General features: G+C 45.2%; 1 protein-coding gene across 3 annotated transcripts in view; it reads left to right on the plus strand.

Annotated features, from left to right (window-relative positions):
• klhl4 (kelch-like family member 4) overlaps positions 1-21,731 on the plus strand; it is a 34,082-nt gene extending 12,351 nt beyond the window's left edge. For all 3 annotated transcript variants that reach the window (XM_056439252.1, XM_056439253.1, XM_056439251.1), the window contains 10 exons: positions 2,626-2,793; positions 3,741-3,877; positions 4,188-4,384; positions 13,053-13,265; positions 14,451-14,637; positions 14,726-14,950; positions 17,652-17,814; positions 18,823-19,035; positions 19,891-20,062; positions 20,400-21,731. In XM_056439252.1, the coding sequence (XP_056295227.1) occupies positions 2,626-2,793; positions 3,741-3,877; positions 4,188-4,384; positions 13,053-13,265; positions 14,451-14,637; positions 14,726-14,950; positions 17,652-17,814; positions 18,823-19,035; positions 19,891-20,062; positions 20,400-20,459 (1,735 nt within the window). In that variant the 3' untranslated portion in view covers positions 20,460-21,731. The remainder of the gene's footprint in view (positions 1-2,625; positions 2,794-3,740; positions 3,878-4,187; positions 4,385-13,052; positions 13,266-14,450; positions 14,638-14,725; positions 14,951-17,651; positions 17,815-18,822; positions 19,036-19,890; positions 20,063-20,399) is intronic.
• Positions 21,732-22,038: the final 307 nt, after the last annotated feature.

Here is a 22,038-nt window from a genome sequence, read left to right on the forward strand (position 1 = left end):
GATGAGTTGACACTAGTTGGAATAAGACTGAGATTCTCAGCAACATGTCTGACTCATAACGTTTATCGCGAGGGGCTAATCCTGGCTGACGAAAGCACATCTTGAATCATCCGACCATTCACGTAGGGAGGCAGTTTCATCGCAGTGACAAGTCAGACTGATTATAGTGGATGGAAGGGATAATAAACATGACATGTTAATGCTCTAAATAACACTTCATTATTATTGTCAATGAGTGTCTTGTGCTCAAAATATAGCATATGGAGATTCCATAGCGCTGCCGTCTTAACAAACTGGTTAGGAAGGCTGGCTCCATCATCGGCTGCCAGCTGGGCACACCTGGAGGTGGTGGGTGGAGGAGTTGAAGAAAGAAAACTCCCATATTGGACAACCCGGACCCCCCTCCTCCCCACCTCCTACAGGAGGGGACAGGTACTTTCTCCAGACGTCCTCCGCTCCTCTGCTGCCACAAGGAGAGAGACAGGAGAGAACTGCCCGGCGGCTGCTAGGCTCTACAGTTCTTCTCTTTCCAGATCCACCCACCCTATATATATTTGTGTTTTTTTTTTATTTTTTTTTTTGTGTGTTGTGCTGCTACTGAAATTTCCAATTTCCTTAACAATTAACAAAGTATATATCTATCTATCCATCTATCTATCTAAAACAGACTTGGAAACCAGACAGTTTCTGCTTCCCCTGAAGAGCTTGTTAGCAATGTTGTGTTGTGATATCTTTGGGAAGGTGTGAGGAGCAAATCACTCTTTCACTTTGCTCACTGAAGTAAACATCATGTGTACTGTACGTTAAGGTGGATTGTATTCTTTCATTTTACCTTCTCATTGTTGTAGGAATGCAAATATGAAATAGTTTGAAGAGCCAACAAATAAATATAAAGCCTGTTAGAGTCTGTGAATCTTATTAAATCGCTTAGTAATATGCAATGTACAGCAATGTCCCGACAGCAGTTTCTCTGGAGCAAGGTGTTCTGGGGGCTTTAGTGCCTCAATAAAATTGGACTATACTTCTGACGATCCAACCCTCTACTATAAGCGAAATATACCCCACAGAGAAATTTACTGCTCCCTAGAATGTGATACCAAAGCAATTAGTGTCGGGGAGATTGGTAGGCATGAAAAATCCTTACAGCATGCCTTGGAGCCAATACAAAGGCAATGCATCTCAGTTTTACGGCCCTATTGCTTATTCAGTCTTGTTTGGTGTTCCTCTCCAAGACTCCAGAGTCATTGGGGAATAATCGTGACAGCGCAATAAATTACTCTCGCATTTAGCATAAAGTCTCCCCATAAAGATTAGACTATAGCATACTGCAGTGACTAGAGGGCGAAATAAACAATTCCCCAAAGGAAAATGTTGTTGGTTTTGGTAATCAAAAAGGAGAAAGTCACACCTCTGCTAAAAACTTTTCACTAGTGTGTTAATCAGGAAATCAATAAGACAATTCCCCCTCCCCCACCCCTCCCTCCCTTCCTGTGATATCAATCTTGGTATGTGCCAGTGTGCTGTCGAGCATTACAGGGTTTTCAGTTCATTTGTATTGACAAATCCGTAACTTTACTAGTTTATGCAGCTCTCATATCACGAATGTCTGGTAATGAGTGGTGACATAAAGTGTTGAGTTAAGTAGCTGCAACTTTTTTTTTCTTGAGCACAATCTTTACACAGCCGCAGGACCGTGAGCTGACAGTACAATTCCCGCTGAGAGGAGGCTTGGGTCTGTTTATGCAGCGTAACAAACAACCCTAAATGTCAACGAGTGGACTTTCTCTGTGAAGGACACCAAATAGTTAGGGCTGCATTATTTGCCACGAGTCTGAGGGATTACTGGGGTGCCTTTACAGCAACATGTAATCTAGCAGCCTGTGGGGACAGGGACTCAACCTCGCCACAATTATGCAAAAAACAGGCTTGTTCGCTTGTTAAATCCCTGTCTTTGGAAAACCCACGCTCGCACACAGATATGCAGCCGCACACAAGAAAAGACACAAAGACACAGAGATTCTGTCTGGAAAGCTGTTGCACAGATTGTGGTGCTTGCTTGTCCCATTAGACTGCATCACTTAGTTATCGACTTATGTACGGGTTTAGTCCAAAACAGTTTTAATTTCAGCTTAGAGCGGCAAGAAAGATGCAGATACACTGCGGGGAATAAAGGATTCAGGAGTGCCATGTGTCCGTATAAGCTCTTTTGTGTCACAAATATGTTGCTTCTTTCCCTGAAAAAGCGTTCCCGTAAAGCATTTGATAAAAAAAAAGTATTTCATACTTATGATAAGAGACAGGGAGAAGAAACAGTGGGCACAATCTATCAATTAGCTTCATTAATTAGTTTCCCTCAATAAAATGTCTGTTAATTTCACCTGAAGGGTCTAATGTTGTTGTTGTTCTGTTAAGTCCCCATCAAGGGAAGTTATTGGTTAAAGTTCACTATTTCTTACACATTTCAATATCCAAAACAAAAAATGGGCAAAAGTTAATGCAACGAAACCTTCTCTGGTTATTGAGAGAAGACAAACGTCTCCTGGTACAATAGCCAAACGTTCAGATGTACCGAATGAAAAGATGCTGCTATTGATGTTGTCTATACATCTCTTCTCTCATCCACAGGTTGGCTCTGAGCACCTTGTCCAGAATGAACACCAACTCCTCTGATGAGTTTTTCCAGGCCATAAATCATGCGGAACAGACTTTCCGGAAGATGGAGACCTACCTCCAGCACAAGCAGCTATGTGATGTCCTCTTGATAGCAGGGGATCATAAGATACCCGCTCACAGGTTGGGAATTGTGTCCTCCTTCATTCCATTAATTACACCCGCATCAGTTTGATTTAAGAGATACAGAAGCTCATCTGGATTCCCTTCATTAAATTATCGATGTGAGTGCTCAGGCTGTGATCGAGACCACAGTTTGCTTTATTAAATACATTTCGTCAGTCGCCATCCATCTGAGGAATAATCAAATAATTGTTGAAATGCAAAGGAAGATTGTTCTGATATTCAGCTGCCAGAAAAGATATTCAAACTCTATGTTCACTGGTTGGCATCTAAATAATGAACATTGCTGTGATATAATTACACCTCTGCCCTTCCTCATTTCCACATTACATTTTCAACATGGAAGAAAGAGCACGGTGATCCAATACATGGAGGTGTCAATATTTGGGCATCCAGCCCTCGGCTTAATGGCATGGCATGAAATCTCGTGAATGCAGAGAGGCAGTTCACCGAGTGCATGTGCTTGTTTACGTCTGCCTGACAGCATATTCTGTTAGTTCATCCAGACGGAGTCACAAGCTCTTTGACGGCCTGTTTCAACGTGGCTTTCTATTTGTTAATAGGACAGAGTAATCAGAGACAATGTGAAAAAATTAATGAAACACGACATAATATGTATATACTATATATGATATGGGGTAATTTAATTTATCATACACTAACAAAGTAGAATGATAGTGAATGTGTGGGAACAGTAGCTAGAGTGGTGTAAAATAATTCAGTTAGAACCAGTACCATATTAAATTATTACACCGATAGTACAATGTGATACAATATAATGCAAACATAGGCTCTTTTTTCCTATGATGCAAAACTACATTTGAGGAGACACAGTCTCAGGATTTATTCACTAAACACTCAAAATAATGAGCATATTGACCTTGCGTGGACGTATAAACTCACGTGTGGTACAAGAGCATTAATTCACTGTGTTTTCTTGATGGCAGACTGGTCCTGAGTGCCGTGTCGGACTACTTTGCTGCTATGTTCACCAGCGATGTGAGAGAGGCAAAGCAGGAGGAGATCAAGATGGAGGGAGTCGATCCGGAGGCCCTCAGATCCCTGGTTCATTTTGCCTACACTGGTGAGTGCTCGTAAAAACATTCACTAGCTCTTGTAAGTAGTTATGAGGTTTCTGAAATGCAGCATGATTAAAATGAATCAATAAGGCAATTCATCACCAGGTTGACTGACTGTGCAACACTTAAACATGCCGTTGCTTTATTCCGCAACACAAATCACTTTTAAGAAGCGCCGTTGGGAAATCCATATCCACAGTATTTACATTTTAAAATAGGGTAACATTATAGAATGATGATTATCCAGTATGATTGATTGCAATACTTCTTCAGCTCCAGTTGTGACATTAAAATAAGTTTTGGTTGACATTGCAGGCGTCCTTGAGCTGAAAGAGGAGACCATTGAGAGTTTATTGGCGGCCGCTTGCCTCCTCCAGCTTTCACAAGTCATCCAGGTTTGCTGTAACTTCTTGAAGAAACAGCTGCATCCTTCCAACTGCCTGGGAATACGCTCCTTTGCAGATGCCCAAGGCTGCGTGGACCTGCTCAATGTGGCTCATAACTACACCATGGTAGGAGGGCAATTAACGCTACACCACGTTTACATGGCCGGGGTGGGCTGAATTATTCATTTTGGAAGAAGGGAGCACACTTTCAGGTGACTCTTCATTGCATGAATACACAAGGGGAGTTGTGGTAATGAAACAGTAACAAGAGTATTTTAAAATGTGTTCTAATTAACACTACATGTACTGAAAGGTAGCTCACACTACAGCGATTCAAATTTACTCTGCTGCATGTGATCTCAGCTTTCCTTTCAGTGCACACCTGATGTGTATTTTTTAATATAACATTTTTAAGAACCAATGGTGTGTGAATGCAGAATACTACCCCCACACACACACACACACACACACACACACACACACACACACACACACACACACACACACACACACACACACACACACAAACTCTTAGTATACTGTACACTATACATTGAAATATGTATGGCTGTTTTTCTGTTTTGAGGCTATTTAATTTAAATAATAATAAGGTGTGAACTGTTCGTGTCTTTATTATTTATATTATCTAATTTCAGAGAAATGGATGACGTCCACATTTGAATAGAAATTGAACAGTTTCATGCTCTCACTTTATCTAATTTAGTTTTGTGGCTGTCAGTACGAGATACCAGGTTGCTTCACATTGATTAGTGCCGGACATGTGAAAATGTGGCTTATATATATATATTCCTGGAAGAAATATTTGCATTCGATTAATATTCATGCACACATTTGTTAGATAACGTCTTGTTTGGTCACGCAGAAGTGACAGCATGAGGCAAACTTTATCTCCGAGAGAACATCTGCTTCGTCTGTTTACGTAGATCCATCCAGGGCCAGTAGGCTAATCTAATCATCAAGCTGCACAAGAGGTCCAACTTCCTGTTCAATCACTCCAGTAATGAGCAGCGGGAGCTGTGGGCTTCCACAAAGTCCGTCCTCTGGTTTGTGAGTGGAGCAAGTTGTGTTTTGATAAGCTTGTCTTTCCTGTTGGAGCGAGGCCTGAGATCCACCCCCAACATCCTTTTCCTTTATGAAAGAGTAGCCCTCTTTTGTTGCAGTAGATGAAACAATGTATTGTTTTATTGTTTGGGATGACAATACAACTATATTTAAGTTACATATTTTATTTCCTTTTGGAAATAATAACGAATACTACAGTATATTAAAAAAATTTTTTTTTATCAATCAGAAATGGCAAAACATAGCAATCTGTCATTTGGCCTCTGCAAAATGCATAGTAATCAACATGTTCTTAGAAAGTAATTCTCTCAGCTTCACTCCTCAGAAAACACTATTATTACGCAATTACTCTTTTGCAGCAGTTAAATCAATTAGTATCCTCTCCCGCTGATCTTGTTTTCCAAGCAGTTTACCCACCAATGAGTTTGCCAGCATCTAAAAACCCATCCTTTTAAATCCACATGATACAAACTCAGTTGAGCTTTCAATTTTGTTGTGGTAATTACAAATAATTGGCCTAAAGCAACGTCAAAGAGTTGGATGGCATTTCTCCATCAGTGTTACAACAACAGATCAATATACGTCCCTCATTTCATTAAGGATGCCTGTGTCTTGCTCTCCTAATAGATTGGACAGAGACTCTGTAATTTGTGGCAAGTTGATGATCAATAGCCTGCTTGTTTGTCTTAATTGTTCAGCATCCAGTCTCAGTTATTTAAAGCAGCTGATAATTAATGCTCAGCTGCCTATTTGCTGAAGGATTCAGGGCGTGATCATAGCCAAGGAGTGCTCCGTATGTCTTTCGTGTGTTTTAATGTTGAATATAATTGACTGTTGAGGCAAGGGGGTGCTATATACCGCCTTGTTTCTGATGGAATAGCCCAGAGACAATGTCCTTGAAGAGGTAGTCATGCAAGCGCTCTGATATTGCCTGGGCTTCTGGCTAGTAAATGGAAGATCAATCTTAAGAAAGGCAATAGTGAAATGCTTCCACAAGAACATGGAGCTGGACACTGTACTGGTGTGATGGTATTGTTGGTGTGCAGTGCTTCTCTCTTCCTCATTAGGCATTTCATATTGGTTTAATTCAATTCAATTCAGTTTATTTGTATAGTCCAATTTCACAAATTACAAATTTGTCTCGGAGTGCTTTACAATCTGTACACATAGACATCCCTGCCCCAAAACCTCACATCGGACCAGGAAAAACTCCCAAATAACCCTTCAGGGGGAAAAAAATGGAAGAAACCTTCAGGAGAGCAACAGAGGAGGATCCCTCTCCAGGATGGACAGAACAATAGATGTAATGTGTACAGAAGGACAGATTTAGTGTTAAAATACATTCAATGAATATGACAGAGTGTATGAATAGTTCATAGTAGGCATATTCCACGATGGAGACCTCCACGATCCATCAGGCAGATGGCGGTGGGGAGGAGGAGTGGGCGGAGTCTCAACAGTAGGCTGAGTCTCAACAGGACAGTGGCGTCGTCAGGAGCAGGAATTCCACGACCCAAACCTCGATGATCCATCAGGCAGATAGGATCTATGCCGTCTCATAGGGTCCGATGACCCCATGAGACGTGAAGTCAAAAGGACTCCGGGGAGAAAGCAGAGTTAGTAACGTGTGATTGAGAGATGAAAATTCATCCTTAAGGAGAGAAAAAAGAGGAGATAGGTGCTCAGTGCATCCTAAAACGTCCCCCGGCAGCTATAAGCCTATAGCAGCATATCAAGGGGCTGGACCAGGTGAACCTGATTCAGCCCTAACTATAAGCTCTGTCAAAGAGGAAAGTCTTAAGTCTACTCTTAAACGAGGTGACTGTGTCTGCCTCCCGGACTGAAATTGGAAGCTGGTTCCATAAAAGAGGAGCTTGATAACTAAAGGCTCTGGCTCCCATTCTACTTTTTAAGACTCTAGGAACTACAAGTAGTCCCACATTTAGTGAGCGTAGCTCTCTAGTGGGGCAATATGGTACTACAAGCTCCTTAAGATATGATGGTGCATCACCAATCAAGGCTTTGTAGGTTAAGAGAAGAATTTTAAAAGTGATTCTTGATTTTATGGGTAGCCAGTGCAGAGCAGCTAGTGCAGGAGTGATGTGATCTCTTTTCTTAGTTTTAGTGAGAACACGAGCTGCAGCATTCTGGATCAACTGGAGGGACCTAAGAGACTTATTAGAGCAGCCTGATAATAAGGAGTTGCAGTAATCCAGTTTAGTAACGAACGCGTGAACCAATTTTTCTGCATCTTTTTGAGACAAGATGTGCCTGATTTTTGAAATATTACGTAGATGAAAGAATGCAGTCCTTGAGATTTGCTTTACGTGGGAGTTAAAGGACAAGTCCCGATCAAAGATAACGCCAAGATTCTTTACAGTGGTGTTGGATGCTAGGGCAATGCCGTCTACAGAAACCACATCACCAGATAATTGATCTCTGAGGTGCTCAGGGCCGATTAAAATTACTTCGGTTTTGTCTGAGTTTAACATCAAGAAGTTGCAGGTCATCCATGTTTTTATGTCTTTAAGACATGCTTGAATTTTACCGAGTTGGTTGCTCTCCTCTGGTTTAATGGTGTTGTGGCAGCAGGGGGGTGCGGAAGCACAGCTGCAGAGGTGGGGAAGCGGGGGCGTGGCTCGAGGAACGGTGCCGGAGTGGCAAAGTGACCGCAGCTGCGCCAAATTAGGTGTGTTTTCTGTCCGATATAGGGACAGAGCTAGCGAGTGAGCGGGAGAACAGGACCTGGCAGCAGAGCAGCAGCGTCCTGGGAGCTGGAGATTAAATAAACCGTTGTTCTTCCTGGCAAACCCATTTGTGCGTGTCCACTTTGTGCCCCGGAGACCCACGGTCGTCTACAGTGGAGCCCAACAAAGGAGGGCAGCATGGACACGCAGGCTCAGCAGGCGGGGTCACCGGCCCAGCCGCTCGTGGCCTTAGGGCAGATGCTGGAAAGGATCACGGCTATGCAGCGCGAGGAGGCGGTGACAACCAGGCAATTTCTGGGGGCGCTGCACGACCAAGCCCAAATGCACTCGGCGGCCCTGGAGCGGTTGCTGGCCGGCCGATCATCGGCAGCTCCGGTACCAACGGGACCTTCGAGGCTGGCAGGGGTAGTCCTGCAAAAGATGACGGCAGATGACGACGTACAGTCGTACCTCGAAACCTTCGAGGCTACGGCGGAGGCGTGCGGCTGGCCGGCGGACGAGTGGGCGGTCCGTCTCTTGCCGCTGCTGGCCAGAGAGGCGCAGACAGCAGCACTAGGGCTACCCCCGGCAGCCAGGCGGGTGTACGCGGACATCCGCAAAGCGGTCGTGGACAGGCTCGGCCTGTCCCCGGAGGACCACCGACGGAGGTTCCGGGAGGCCAAGCTGGGGCCTGAGGACCGACCGTTCGCGTTCGGCCAGCAGCTGAGGGATGCCGCAACCAGGTGGCTGCAACCCGGGGACTCCGCAGCGGCACAGGCGGTGGTGGAGCGGATCGTCCTGGAGCAGTTTGTCGGCGGGCTCCCGGCCCGCACATCGGCTTGGGTCCGCTGCCATCGGCCGGGGGAGATGGAGGCCGCCATCACCCTGGCGGAGGACCACCTGGCGGTCCATGGCCCAGGGAAGGGGGATGGCGATCGGCCGCCGTCTACTGGCCGGCCGGTGCCCGGCCAACGAAGGAGGCTGCCTCCGCAGCAACCGTCACGGCCGGCGCCGTGGCCGACACCCCTCCCTCGGGTCCCCGAGCCAGGGTCCTCGACCGGCCCCGGTACTCTTCCTGACCCACAGGGGGTCTTTCAAGCGCCAGGGCAGGAGTGCTGGAGATGCGGGCAGCCCGGGCACTTCCGGAGGGAGTGTCCGTTGATGGAGGTGGGCCAGGTGATCCGGGTTGCCGGCTCTCCAGCCTCTTCCCCAGGTCCGGGACCGACGTACCGCGTTCCGGTAAGAATCCAGGGGGGGTACACACCAGGCAATGGTGGATTCGGGCTGTACGCAGTCTATGATCCACCAGAGCCTGGTTCGACCGGGGGCATTGGTGGAGGCGTCGTGGGTGAAAATACGGTGTGTGCATGGGGACATTCACGAGTATCCTATGGTGGCGGTGGAAATTAGATACGGGGGGAAAAAGCATAACGTAAAGGTCGCGGTTAGCTCCCGCCTTACGCACCCCTTAATCTTGGGAATCGATTGGCCGGGGTTTAATAAATTAATGGGGAAGGCTGCGGGGGTGCGTTCGCGGCAGACAGGGTCATGCGATGTGTGCGCCGTGCTCAGCGGTGACGCGAGGTTGTCCGACACTGCAGACGGGGAGGGGGAACCGGAGGAGCCTCCGCGGGAGACTCCGCCGGCTCCCGAATTTCACTCCATGGAAGATTTTCCACTCGAGCAGTCTCGGGACGATACTCTACGCTCAGCCTTTGACCAAGTGATACGAATTGATGGTCAGCTGGTGCGCCCTGACGCAGCGCAGACATATCCGCACTTCACATTGATTAGGGACAGGCTGTACAGAGTGAGCCGTGACACTCACACAGGGCAGGAAAGCACCCAGTTGCTGGTGCCGAAGAGCCGCCGGGAAATTATTTTTCAGGCGGCTCACTATAACCCAATGGCTGGCCACATGGGATATGATAAAACTCTGGACCGGATAATGGCCCGATTTTATTGGCCGGGCATCCGGGCGGATGTGCGCCGTTGGTGTGCGTCCTGCCCGGAGTGTCAATTGGTAAACCCTCCGGCCATTCCGAGGGCACCGTTGCGCCCGCTGCCATTAATGGAGGTTCCATTCGAGCGTATCGCTATGGACCTCATCGGGCCATTTCACCGGAGTGCACGCGGATATCGCTTTGTGTTAGTCTTCGTGGATTACGCAACACGTTATCCGGAGGCGGTGCCATTGCGCAACATTTCCGCAAAGAGTGTCGCGCAGGCGCTGTTTCAGGTCATCTCCCGAGTAGGAATCCCGAAAGAGATTCTGACTGACCAGGGCACCCAGTTCATGTCAAGAACACTGAGAGAACTTTACGGGTTACTGGGCATCAAGTCTATTCGGACCAGTGTGTACCACCCACAGACCGACGGTCTGGTGGAGCGTCTGAATAAAACTTTGAAGTCCATGATCCGTAAATTTATTAATGATGATGAACGTAATTGGGATAAATGGCTTGACGCTCTGTTGTTTGCAGTACGGGAGGTTCCCCAGGCCTCCACGGGATTTTCTCCCTTTGAACTGTTGTTCGGTAGGACTCCGCGGGGGGTGCTCGACCTCATTAAGGAAAACTGGGAGGAGGGGCCGAGCACCAGTAAAACGAGATCCAACACATCCTGGACCTGCGAGCAAAGCTCCACACCTGGGTCAGCTGTCACGTGAAAATTTGCTCCAGGCCCAGGAGGCCAGCGGCGGCTGTACAACAGAGGGACCAAGCTGAGACAATTCACACCGGGAGAGAAGGTACTTGTATTGCTTCCTTCTTCCAGCTCTAAACTCCTCGCCAAGTGGCAAGGGCCCTTTGTGGTCACACGGCGAGTGGGGGATGTCGACTATGAGGTGGTGCGTTCTGATAGGGGCGGAGCTACACAGATTTACCACCTCAACCTCCTAAAGGCATGGAGGGAGGCGGAGTCTGTTTCTCTGGTGTCCTCGGTATCTGAGAGAGAGGAGCTGGGGCCCGAGGTCCCAAAATCCACTAATCCGGCCTCGCTCCTTTGTGAAGACCGTCTCTCCGGGACCCAGAAAACAGACATTGCCCGGTTGCAAAAGCAGTTTGCTGATGTGTTCTCTCTCCTTCCAGGACGCACAAACCTCATAGAGCACCAGATTGAGACGCCTCCAGGCGTGGCGGTGCGGTCGCGGCCCTACAGGTTACCTGAACACAAGAGAAAGGTGGTTCAGCGGGAATTAGCGGCCATGCTGAAAATGGGGGTAATAGAAGAGTCCCACAGTGCCTGGTGTAGTCCCATTGTTCTTGTGGTCAAGAAGGATGGGTCTATTCGGTTCTGCGTGGACTATCGCAGGGTGAACGATGTGTCACGGTTCGATGCTTACCCAATGCCCCGGGTCGACGAACTCCTGGACCGACTGGGCACTGCGTGTTTCTTTACGACACTGGATTTAACCAAGGGCTACTGGCAGATTCCTCTGTCGCCAGAGTCTAAGGAAAAACGGCCTTCTCCACTCCGCTTGGGTTATACCAATTCACCACGCCTTTGATTGTTCGGGCCCCGCCACCTTTCAGCGCCTCATGGACCGGGTGCTGCGTCCGCACGCTGCATATGCTGCCGCCTACCTGGATGATGTGATCATACACAGCACCACCTGGGCGGAGCATATGCAGCGGGTCGGCGCGGTGCTGGAGTCCCTGAGGCAGGCGGGCTTACGGCCAACCCGGGAAGTGTGCAGTTGGACGGAGGGAGGTGCGGTATCTGGGGTACCACTTGGGTGCCGGGCAGGTGCGCCTCAGGTGGACAAGACCGCCGCCATCGCAGCCTGCCCGCGCCCAAGACTAAAAAGAGGTGAGGCAGTTCTTGGGGCTGGCAGGCTATTACAGGCGGTTCATCCCGAACTTCGCGAGCTGACCAGCCCCATGACTGACCTGACCCGGAAAGGTGCCTCAGATCCGGTCCAGTGGACGGAGCAGTGCCAGTTGGCGCTTGAAAAGGTAAAACAAGCTCTCTGTGGGGAGCCACCTCCACACACCTAACTTCTCTCCCTTTACTCTGCAGACTGATGCGTCGAACAGAGGGCTGGGGCCGTTTGTCCCAGCAGGTAGGGGGTTTGACCGCCTGCTGTACATCAGCCGCAAGCTGTCGGAGAGGGAGGGCAGGTACAGCACGGTGGAGAAGGAGTGCCTCGCCATCCGGTGGGCGGTCGACTCCCTGCGCTACTACCTCCTGGGACGCTCATTCACCCTCTGGTCGGACCACGCCCGCTCCAATGGCTCCACCGCATGAAAGATACCAACGCCCGAATCACTCGGTGGTATCTGGCTTTACAGCCTTTTAATTTCAAGGTGATCCATAGGCCGGGGACACAGATGGTCGTGGCCGACTTCCTCTCCCGCTCTCATGGGGGGGAGGGGGAGTAGGTTAGGCCGGATGTTGCCCCGGCCTAAGTCGGGCGGTGGAGGTATGTGGCAGCAGGGGGGTGCGGAAGCACAGCTGCAGAGGGGGGGAAGCGGGGGCGTGGCTCGAGGAACGGTGCCGGAGTGGCAAAGTGACCGCAGCTGCGCCAAATTAGGTGTGTTTTCTGTCCGATATAGGGACAGAGCTAGCGAGTGAGCGGGAGAACAGGACCTGGCAGCAGAGCAGCAGCGTCCTGGGAGCTGGAGATTAAATAAACCGTTGTTCTTCCTGGCAAACCCATTTGTGCGTGTCCACTTTGTGCCCCGGAGACCCACGGTCGTCTACAGGTGTCATGTACAATCAGAAGCAAGACAGATGCGTTATACTATATTGATACGTAGCCTGCTGTTTCAGGAATGTTAAGTGAAACCATTTCATCTGTTTTTTAAATTTTTGACCGTTAGTTATATCCTACATTGTAAATAAAGACCTCTAAATTGTCATTCTCTATCTATTTGCCCTCATTTTTCTTTACCTCTCTGTCCTTGAGCCATCCTCATAGGTGTAGAAACACAGCCACACCCACATGCAACGCTGCACCAAGTGTACTCCTCGGCTAATGATTGATGATTATCTGCCTCCTACCTGTCCCCTCTGCGTTCCAGGATCACTTCCTGGAGGTCATTCAGAACCAGGAGTTCCTGTTGCTCCCCACGGCTGAGATTGTTAAGCTGCTCTCCAGCGATGAGATCAATGTCCCCGATGAGGAGACCATATTCAAGGCTTTGATGATGTGGGTGCGGCACGATGTCCAGCACCGACAGCAGGACCTTGGGGTGCTCCTCGCCTTCATCCGTCTGCCTCTTCTTCCTCCACAGGTGAGATCGCGGGTGAAGATGTCGAGATGGTAAGAACATGGTATGATCAGGATCATATGCTGTGCTTTTGCCCAGTTTAGTTACTTAAAAAAATAATATTTTTACAGGTTTTCAGACATATTATGCTAAAAGAATGTCGTCTAGGACTTTTCAGAGCCTAAAATTCAATGTTTAACTGCCTTGTTTTGTCTTAATAATAGTATTAAATCCAAATATAATAAGTTTACTATCATAAAAGCAAAAGGAAAGCAGCCATTACTGGAGTCTTAGAGATGACACGGAATATTTAGCATTTAAGCTTGAAAGAGATCCAATCAATGAATCAATAACATAAGCATATAGTTTCAGCATAAGTACCACACATTTACTGCAAGAGAACCATCTAGTTCAACCTCAGTCTTTCATACGAGCTCTGAAAGGCGATGAACTACTGCATTGTCAATATTCACTTTGTTTATGTTCGTGGCTGAAGAAAAACAATCTCCCCTCTGAGCAGTAAATCAAACTGAAAGCATTACAGATACACATGACTTTTATATGCATTATCTCACCATGCTTGCTTATGTTTGAATTATTATTGTTTAAAATACTGCACTGAAACTCATGTTTTATGAATGCTGTATTTACAACTGTGTGATGTCTCCCTAAATTATATAACACATCCAGATATACATATTTGGCAGATCTAAAGTATGAACACATCTCACTTTTTTGTATTATAGCTTCATTTTCACTGGCTATTGGGTTAATAGATGCAGGAAAAACAACAACTATGCACAACATTGCTGTCTGCAAACATCAATGAAATGATTGTTTTTATAAATAAAAATGATATGGTTAGCTATTATCCAAACATACAAAATATGATTACTGTGGCTACAAATGGCTTCATGAAAATACTGATTTCCTGCACTTAACCCATATGATTGAAGACTTGCTGTTCCCACATCTGAATATCTATTCATCTACAGGGTGTTGTGTTTCTTGTGTTCATATTTTATTTCATGTGCTCTCTTAAATTTAAGTATTTCTACATGAGACTAACTTGGCTTTAGATTAACAGGTATTTCATTATATGTCTTTAAAGGTGATTTGTAGAAACATGTGGCACTTTTTCTCCACATAATATCTGGAATACATTATTTCTTACAATGCAGCCTATTAAAGTGATCCCTTGAAATGCAGCTCCTTGCCGATCTGGAAAACAACAAGATGTTCTCCGATGATCTGGAATGCCAAAAGCTGCTGATGGAGGCCATGAAGTACCATCTTCTGCCTGAGAGACGTCCCATGTTTCAGAGCCCCAGAACCAAACCTAGAAAGTCCACTGTGGGTGCACTTTATGCTGTAGGAGGGATGGATGCTCACAAAGGTTTGGCCCACATGCATATACACAGGTTATTAATTAACTGCAAGACTGCATCATTTAATTGAAACACTTTGTGCGTCTGTGGTTTTAGGCTCCACCACTGTAGAGAAGTACGACCTGCGGACTAACACTTGGGTCCAGGTCGGAGCCATGAATGGACGCCGGCTGCAGTTCGGTGTCGCCGTAATAGAAAACAAGCTGTATGTGGTCGGAGGGAGAGATGGACTCAAGACATCCAACATGGTGGAGTGCTATAATCCGATCAATCAAGTGTGGTCGACCATGTCTCCCATGTCTACACACAGACATGGCCTCGGTGAGTGTGTCTCGTGAGGAAAATGCAGCTCCACTTAGTTGACGAAAAAGAAGGTTACGCACTTTTTTTTGTAACACGATACTATCATAATTACCGAGATAAAAATAATGCCTATTTTTTTCCATTTCAAATCATCGAAACACAAATAAATGTGGACATTCTCGAACGACGAATGTCTGGTGGGCTTTACCATCGTCTCCCAATGATCTTCACAATTACTTGAATAATACTCGTGTCTATATAGTGTTACAACCAAATGCACAGAGCTCAACGTTCTGGATTCCATTTGCTTGTTTTATCCTTCCTATAGTCTAAAACCCCAAGATATCTTGTTTACTATCATATTGCGGGCCAAAGTGTAAAAACTCCTATCTGCAAATTGATCCAAGAAAAGTTGGGTGAACCTCGTATCTGCACTATATGTATTTTTGTATTTTTTGTATTTTTTATTATGCATTGGGTATCCTTAACAAATAGCATTCTGCAAGAAAGTTTTTTGCCTTCTCAAAAAAGGGAGTTTTTCAGATAAGAGATGTTACTCTTCTGCTATCGGTCTTGGAAAGTTATGCACATTTTAAAGTTAAAGGCAACAATTTTGTGCTCTTTTTCTAGAAATAGTCAAATATAACTAATCACAATTAGGCTACTCAAGCACTCTATTTAAGTAGAGTTTTGAGGTACTTGTGCTTTACTTGAGTATTTCAATGTTATGTAACTTTGTTTTCTAGTCCACTTCATCTCAGAGGGAGATATACTTTTAACTTCACTACATGTATTATTTAGGCTACTTTTCAGATTCTAAAACAAAAATTACAAACCAACTTTAAATTATGAGTGGTAAAAAGTAATTCAATTGAGCTCCGCTTTTACCAGCAGCAACATTAAAGTGATGACCATCAACATCAACAATTATAATCTAATGATATCTGCTTTTTAAAGTAACATTTTGAATACAGGACTTTACCAAAGTAGTACTTTTTCTGTGCTTTAGTAAATAATTGCATCATAAACACATTGGTTGTATAAATATGAATGTGACGACAGCAAGAAAGTCACACTCCCTAAGCATGGTGAATGAGACAGGCGTCGTCGCCCGATGTTACTTTAAGGCGGTCCGCCCTGGTCAACACAACGCAGGAGAGAGGACATAAGGAAGCCCCCAGAACCAGCAAAGTCCACACAAGGGGTGCTTTAAAGCTGACCCGGCAAGTGCGGCAAGCTACTTTTTGAGCTAAAATAGAGCCGGCCGCTGCACATCGCTCTGGACAGACATAATATTTTGGATTAATTCTAAAAATGTGGAGGCAGAACAACTTGGACTTTGTCGGGCTGCCCCGGCCTCGGTAAAAAATGAGAAACGCCGCACATTCGTTGTAACTTTTATTAACATGGTGTCTGTGAAAACACATTATTACGACAATTTCAAGATTTTAGGTTCTAGCTCAGGTTAACTGGTGGGATGAAACACCAAAAGCCACAGGACGCATGCTCAGGAAGGTAACAGCTAAAGTGATGGAAAAAAATAATCATACATTTCTTTTTGAGGTATACCTTTGATATTTTCCCATTCCCCTATCAAAGCGCGGCAGGTGGTGCTGGCCCTGCTCTTCCTTACCATTCCCTGCTCAATAAATCTCATATCAGAAGAATTTTGATTCACAGTTGAAACAGGTCTGAGAAACAGAACACGGAGATCTTGTCAAAGCGTTCAGCTCGCTCACCCAGTGTGGTCGGAGGTATCAGCCAGCCCAGGAGATCACACTGTACAGATTACCGGTGTTGTCTTTGATCTTTCCCGGAGCAAATATCTCTTGCTGCTGTGGCGTGCATATTTTGAGTCTGAATATATTTGAGCTTAGTGTCTCTCAACACCCCTGCCCACCCATTTCCTGCTGCGTGCATTAGGGGTGAAGTCAAGAAAAAAAGTATGTTTTCACTCCAAAGCCACCAGTCGGAAATAAAAGAAAGTCACACGACGAGAATCATTTCTGTCGGACAGTATTCCTGTCATTCAAGGTTCTCTCCAAATAATTAAACTCTCACCAAAGAAAAAACAAGGGCGGTAATATCTGAATCCATTGTGGAAAAACATCCTCTGCGATGTTGCTCAGGGAAAACCGCTTTCCTTTGTGACCTGTGAATGAGGAATAACAATGCAGTTTTATAGTCTTCCTGTTTTCTGGATGGATTTGGTCGGCTGTGTGACCCACGCTGCCCAGTTCCAGCACGAACAACATAACTCTGCATCAGCTCTCTCGAAAAACTGTTTCAAGAAAACAAGGGTTTGATTTGGAGATGTCATTCAGCTGCATTGATTGTTCATGATCCACCTAAACAAATACACATATTAATACACATGTATTAAGCACAAAGACTAATGTCACTGTGCAGGGAGCTGAACAGGCAGGAAGGACCCAAATGCAGATTTGGTGTAATCCAGCCATGTGTCCGCAGATTGCATCCACATAAATAACTCTCCGCTCACCTCCTCCCTTTCAAAGCATTGGAGAACTACAGCTGCCATCAGGTGACCTAAAACGCAAAAGGCCATCTTATTGCCAGAGTGTTTGGTGCATCTGTTCTGGGCTTCTGGAGAAACAGCTCAGTGCAACACAGCGGACTCAGTGAAGAGGACATGCTGCCTCCGTAAACATGATCCCGTCACTGCCAATATCCAAATCTGTGGTTTCCATTTGTGTAGGCATTGCTGTGCTGGAGGGCCCAATGTATGCTGTGGGAGGCCACGACGGCTGGAGCTACCTCAACACAGTGGAGCGCTGGGACCCGCAGGCCAGACAGTGGAACTATGTGGCCAGTATGTCGACGCCACGGAGCACCATGGGAGTCACAGCGCTCAATGGAAAGTAAGTTGTTTTATCTACAGATTTATTGACACGATCATTTATTTATTTCAGGCAAAATATATTGTTCTCCTTTTGCTACTTTGAAATAACACGAGGCCTGAGGTTGAGGTGACTGGCTAGAGACGGAGGAGGCGGATGACTACAGGCAGTTAACACTAAAATAAACTTCAATGTTGAAAAGTTGAATATCTCAGTGTTAAAATGTCCTTTCAGTACAACAAGTCTTTGCATTGTTCCGCATGTTTCAGCCCGTCTATTGCACAACAGAAATAATGTAATATGCAACTTGGAATAGAGCATGCAATAACACAGTTAACTCACAGTGCACACGTCCTAGAAAGGCTGATGTGCAGCATTGGTGCAGTAATAGTTTTACAATATTTTGCTTCTTTAAAGCAGAACCGCTGTGGTCTGTGTGAGATAAACTACACAGTGGCTGCAGTAGTCAGCAGCTCACGGCAAAGTCTGTCATGATCAGTGTGGTAATTTATTCATTTAGACTCTATAAAAACAAAACACTTTGTAGATGTGTATGTATTAAATGCCTAACACCACTATTTGATAGTAAATTAAGCAAAAAACTGACTTTTTTCAGCCTCATTTAAATATGTTTGTGTGCCAAAGGAAGAACAAGCTTTCTGCTCGCCTACTACCACTATTCAGTGTTAAAAATAATGCAGAGTTTTTCGGCATCTCGGTCAAAAATAGACAACAAGGAAACTGTTTCCTTAGTCTCTACTCTCTTTTGAGCCTGTGGGCTACAAGCACCTGAAACAGCGATGTGATTTATCCGAGAGAGAACGCTCACAAGGTACGGACGGGCCTTTTAGAAATGCTATCCACTGCTCACGGCTGTCTCTTCTAACTGTGTCACATTGTTACTCTTCTATATCATAATTGTTTACAACTATGTGGCAACGGGTGTGAGCTGCTTCCTCCAGGCCCACTAGCACTGTATGCACGTGTCAGAGATCAGAGATTTTCAACCCATTTTGTTTCAATTGTCAGACTGTTTGCAGTCGGCGGTCGAGACGGCAGCTCATGTCTGAGGTCGATGGAGTGCTTCGATCCCCACACCAACAAGTGGAGCATGTGTTCTCCCATGGCCAAGAGGCGAGGAGGAGTGGGCGTGGCCACGTACAACAACTTCCTGTATGCTGTAGGCGGCCACGACGCCCCAGCTTCCAACCACTGTTCTAGGCTCTCCGATTTTGTTGAAAGGTCGGTAAAAGCCCCTCTGGAGGAAACACACAAGCAGGAAGATTTTTCACAAGGTGGAGACGAGGCCGGAACCACAAAACGGAGACACACTCATGTTCCTGCATTTCAAAACATGTCTGCATTGTACCACAATACTCAATTGAAGAGATCATAGTTTCCATAGATGTTTATTATTTCATAGTATCTGGCACCACCTGGTGGCCGTCGTGTCCTAAATCGGAATCTGATGAAAATTCACTGCTCAGAATACCTTCATGCTTCATGTTTTTTCCACAAGTTTACGTTTTATTTTAACATCCATTGACTTTTCGAAATGTATTGAAATAATAGTAATTATCCTTCAGCCTTTAGTCAATGAGACAGCAATACAGGGATCTTTAAAACAATGATTTTACTCACTAAAAAACGGAAACAAATCTTATTTTTTAAAGTGCATGAGGCAGCGTAAACATAACATGACCATATGACTACATTTATGAACAGTTAAACAACTTCACTATCCAGAAATCAGTAAAAGAAAATCATAAAGTGTGTTTTCATTGGCCTCATCTTAGCGGTCAACATGGTGAAAAAAATAAAATAAATCACCCACATCTTCCTTCCCTGTTGAGTCCGGCTCTCAGTGGACCCAGGAGCCGCCAGCTGCCACATCCAAGAAAAAAATGTGCTTTTAGTTTCAATCTGTCTCTCTGTGAGCTGAAAGAAGATACCATGCAGACATCTGTGATTAAAGAGGGGAGACAGGGTGTCTCATTAAGTTGGGATGGGACTATTGTCCTCTTGAGATTCATGTTGATTAAAACATATTCTACATAAAATCCATAATACATGAACAGTCCAACTATTGTATTACAGGTATGACCCAAAGACGGACACATGGACCACTGTGTCCTCCCTCAGTGTTCCCCGGGACGCAGTGGGTGTTTGCCTGCTGGGGGACCGGCTGTACGCTGTGGGTGGATACGATGGCCAGTCATATCTGACCACTGTCGAGTCCTACGATGCGCAGAACAATGAGTGGACTGAGGTAATCACATCAACCAATTATGTATCACAGTGACTATTATCGTTTTTAGATATAAATCACATAGGGATCTTTTGACATTCATAATGGTTAAGTTGTTTAATGGACTTGTTCAAAGCTTGTTTTTGCCAAAACTGGTTTTAACATCAGGGTTCCAGTTAACACCCAATGGGAGGATAAATCTGCTGAAGTCACTGAATGCTATCAATATTTCATTGCTTGCTATGTTTTTTTCAATCTTGCCTCTGTAACCCTCTTATCTGCATGAAGGGAAATGGGATTACTTTGGAAGAGAGCCTCAGATGAGAGGCTGCGCGTTAACCCCTCTGTCATCCTGCAGGAGGTCCCTCTCAACATTGGCAGGGCAGGCGCCTGCGTGGTGGTGGTGAAATTGCCTTGAGCGCTTTGTCTCTCAGAAGAAGAGCGGACAAACAAAACAACGGATCAAGGACACATCCTTCGAGAGTCATGTTTTCTTTTTTGTCTTTCACTCGGCTTTCCATATTTTTTCCGAAGGAGACACAGACAGAGCCTTGCCCATAAGCCATTGTTTCTATCATCAGTGGACATGCCTGCCCACTGGGGAGGACTGCAATGCACATTCTCCACATTCTTAACCGATCAAGAATTTTCATAGACTTGGCTGAGCTTGTGTGCCGAGCCTTTGTCGTACTGCTTTGTTATACTCGTTTTTTGAAACGTTCTGTGTATGTCTGTAAGATTTAAGTAAAAGCAACATTTCGAGCAAATACGCCTGCAGGTTAGTTTACATCTATACAGAGACTTTTCTTATCAGTGCCATCATCACAGTATATTTGGGGGTTTATATTTCACTTTATAGACACTCAAATGAAAGTTGTTATGATACATACATGCAACCTTGTTGCTGTGTCTTTCCTTCGTGGGTGGTCTTACACTATTCGCACTCTTTAGGGAAGAAGACCACTTTAAATCTGAGTTTGAAGTACAGCAATGGAATCCAACTTTTTGGCGAATAATATATTTGGACACTTTCTTTTTGTATTGAGCCTGTAGCTACATAACACCAAAGTAAATTGCTTGTCGTAGAAGTCGTGTTACGCATAATATGAAAGTTTACAAAATTGTGAATTACAGAAAATATATCATATTGATATTTCATATTGCTGTAGATTTTTGTGAACTATCCCAAAACTATATTTGTGTTGCTAGAATCATGCCTAAACCAGTGCACTCTGGTGACGACAGATATTATTTTTATTTTGTCTTTATTTCTGTGCATGCTGACTGAGCGAATGTTTTATTTGATTTATACAATAATATATATGAACATCACTGTCTGTTCTGTTTTTTTCTCGGATAGGATGCCTTTTGGGTCATGTAGATGATCTTATTCACAACACAACCATTAGAATAACACACAGTGACGCTTGGGGCATCCTAACCAGCATTCTGAGTCGTGTGTGTAACATTCGGGAACTTGATTTCAACAGAACTTCACTTATGTGACTTTGATGACAATTTTTAGGTTCATAGTTGGTTGTTCTGCTCACACCAGTTGAAACATTACTGACGTTATCACAATGACAATAATTTGTAATTTCGAATTCTAACATGTTTTTGGGGCCAAATGTTAGTTTTTCTCATCATTTTGTACAGCATGCAAAACTATAAATAAAATGACTTAAGTCTTCTCTGCATGTTCAAATCCATGTGTAGATCTGAATGTGGTCCCTCGGCGGCAGGTTTTGAGTTCTCTTGTTCTGCTTTGAGCAAACTCAACTGATTCTTTGACTAAACCGACTTGGAAGCATCTTTGAAGTCGTCATTAACCTCAGCGTTCTTATTATTGCCGTGGTGACTTTTTAAAGCAAGCGCATGTTTGCAGATATCACGCTTGCCTTTGTTTTTTCATTGTTTACCCTCAAAATAGTTTCAAGGGCCCCCCAACCGCCTCTCTCTTGTTTGGTTAGATTTTGATGTGTACAAAATACTGGCTT

Source organism: Pseudoliparis swirei, chromosome 19 (assembly GCF_029220125.1).
Source record: "Pseudoliparis swirei isolate HS2019 ecotype Mariana Trench chromosome 19, NWPU_hadal_v1, whole genome shotgun sequence".
NCBI classification, from domain to species: Eukaryota; Metazoa; Chordata; class Actinopteri; order Perciformes; family Liparidae; genus Pseudoliparis; species Pseudoliparis swirei.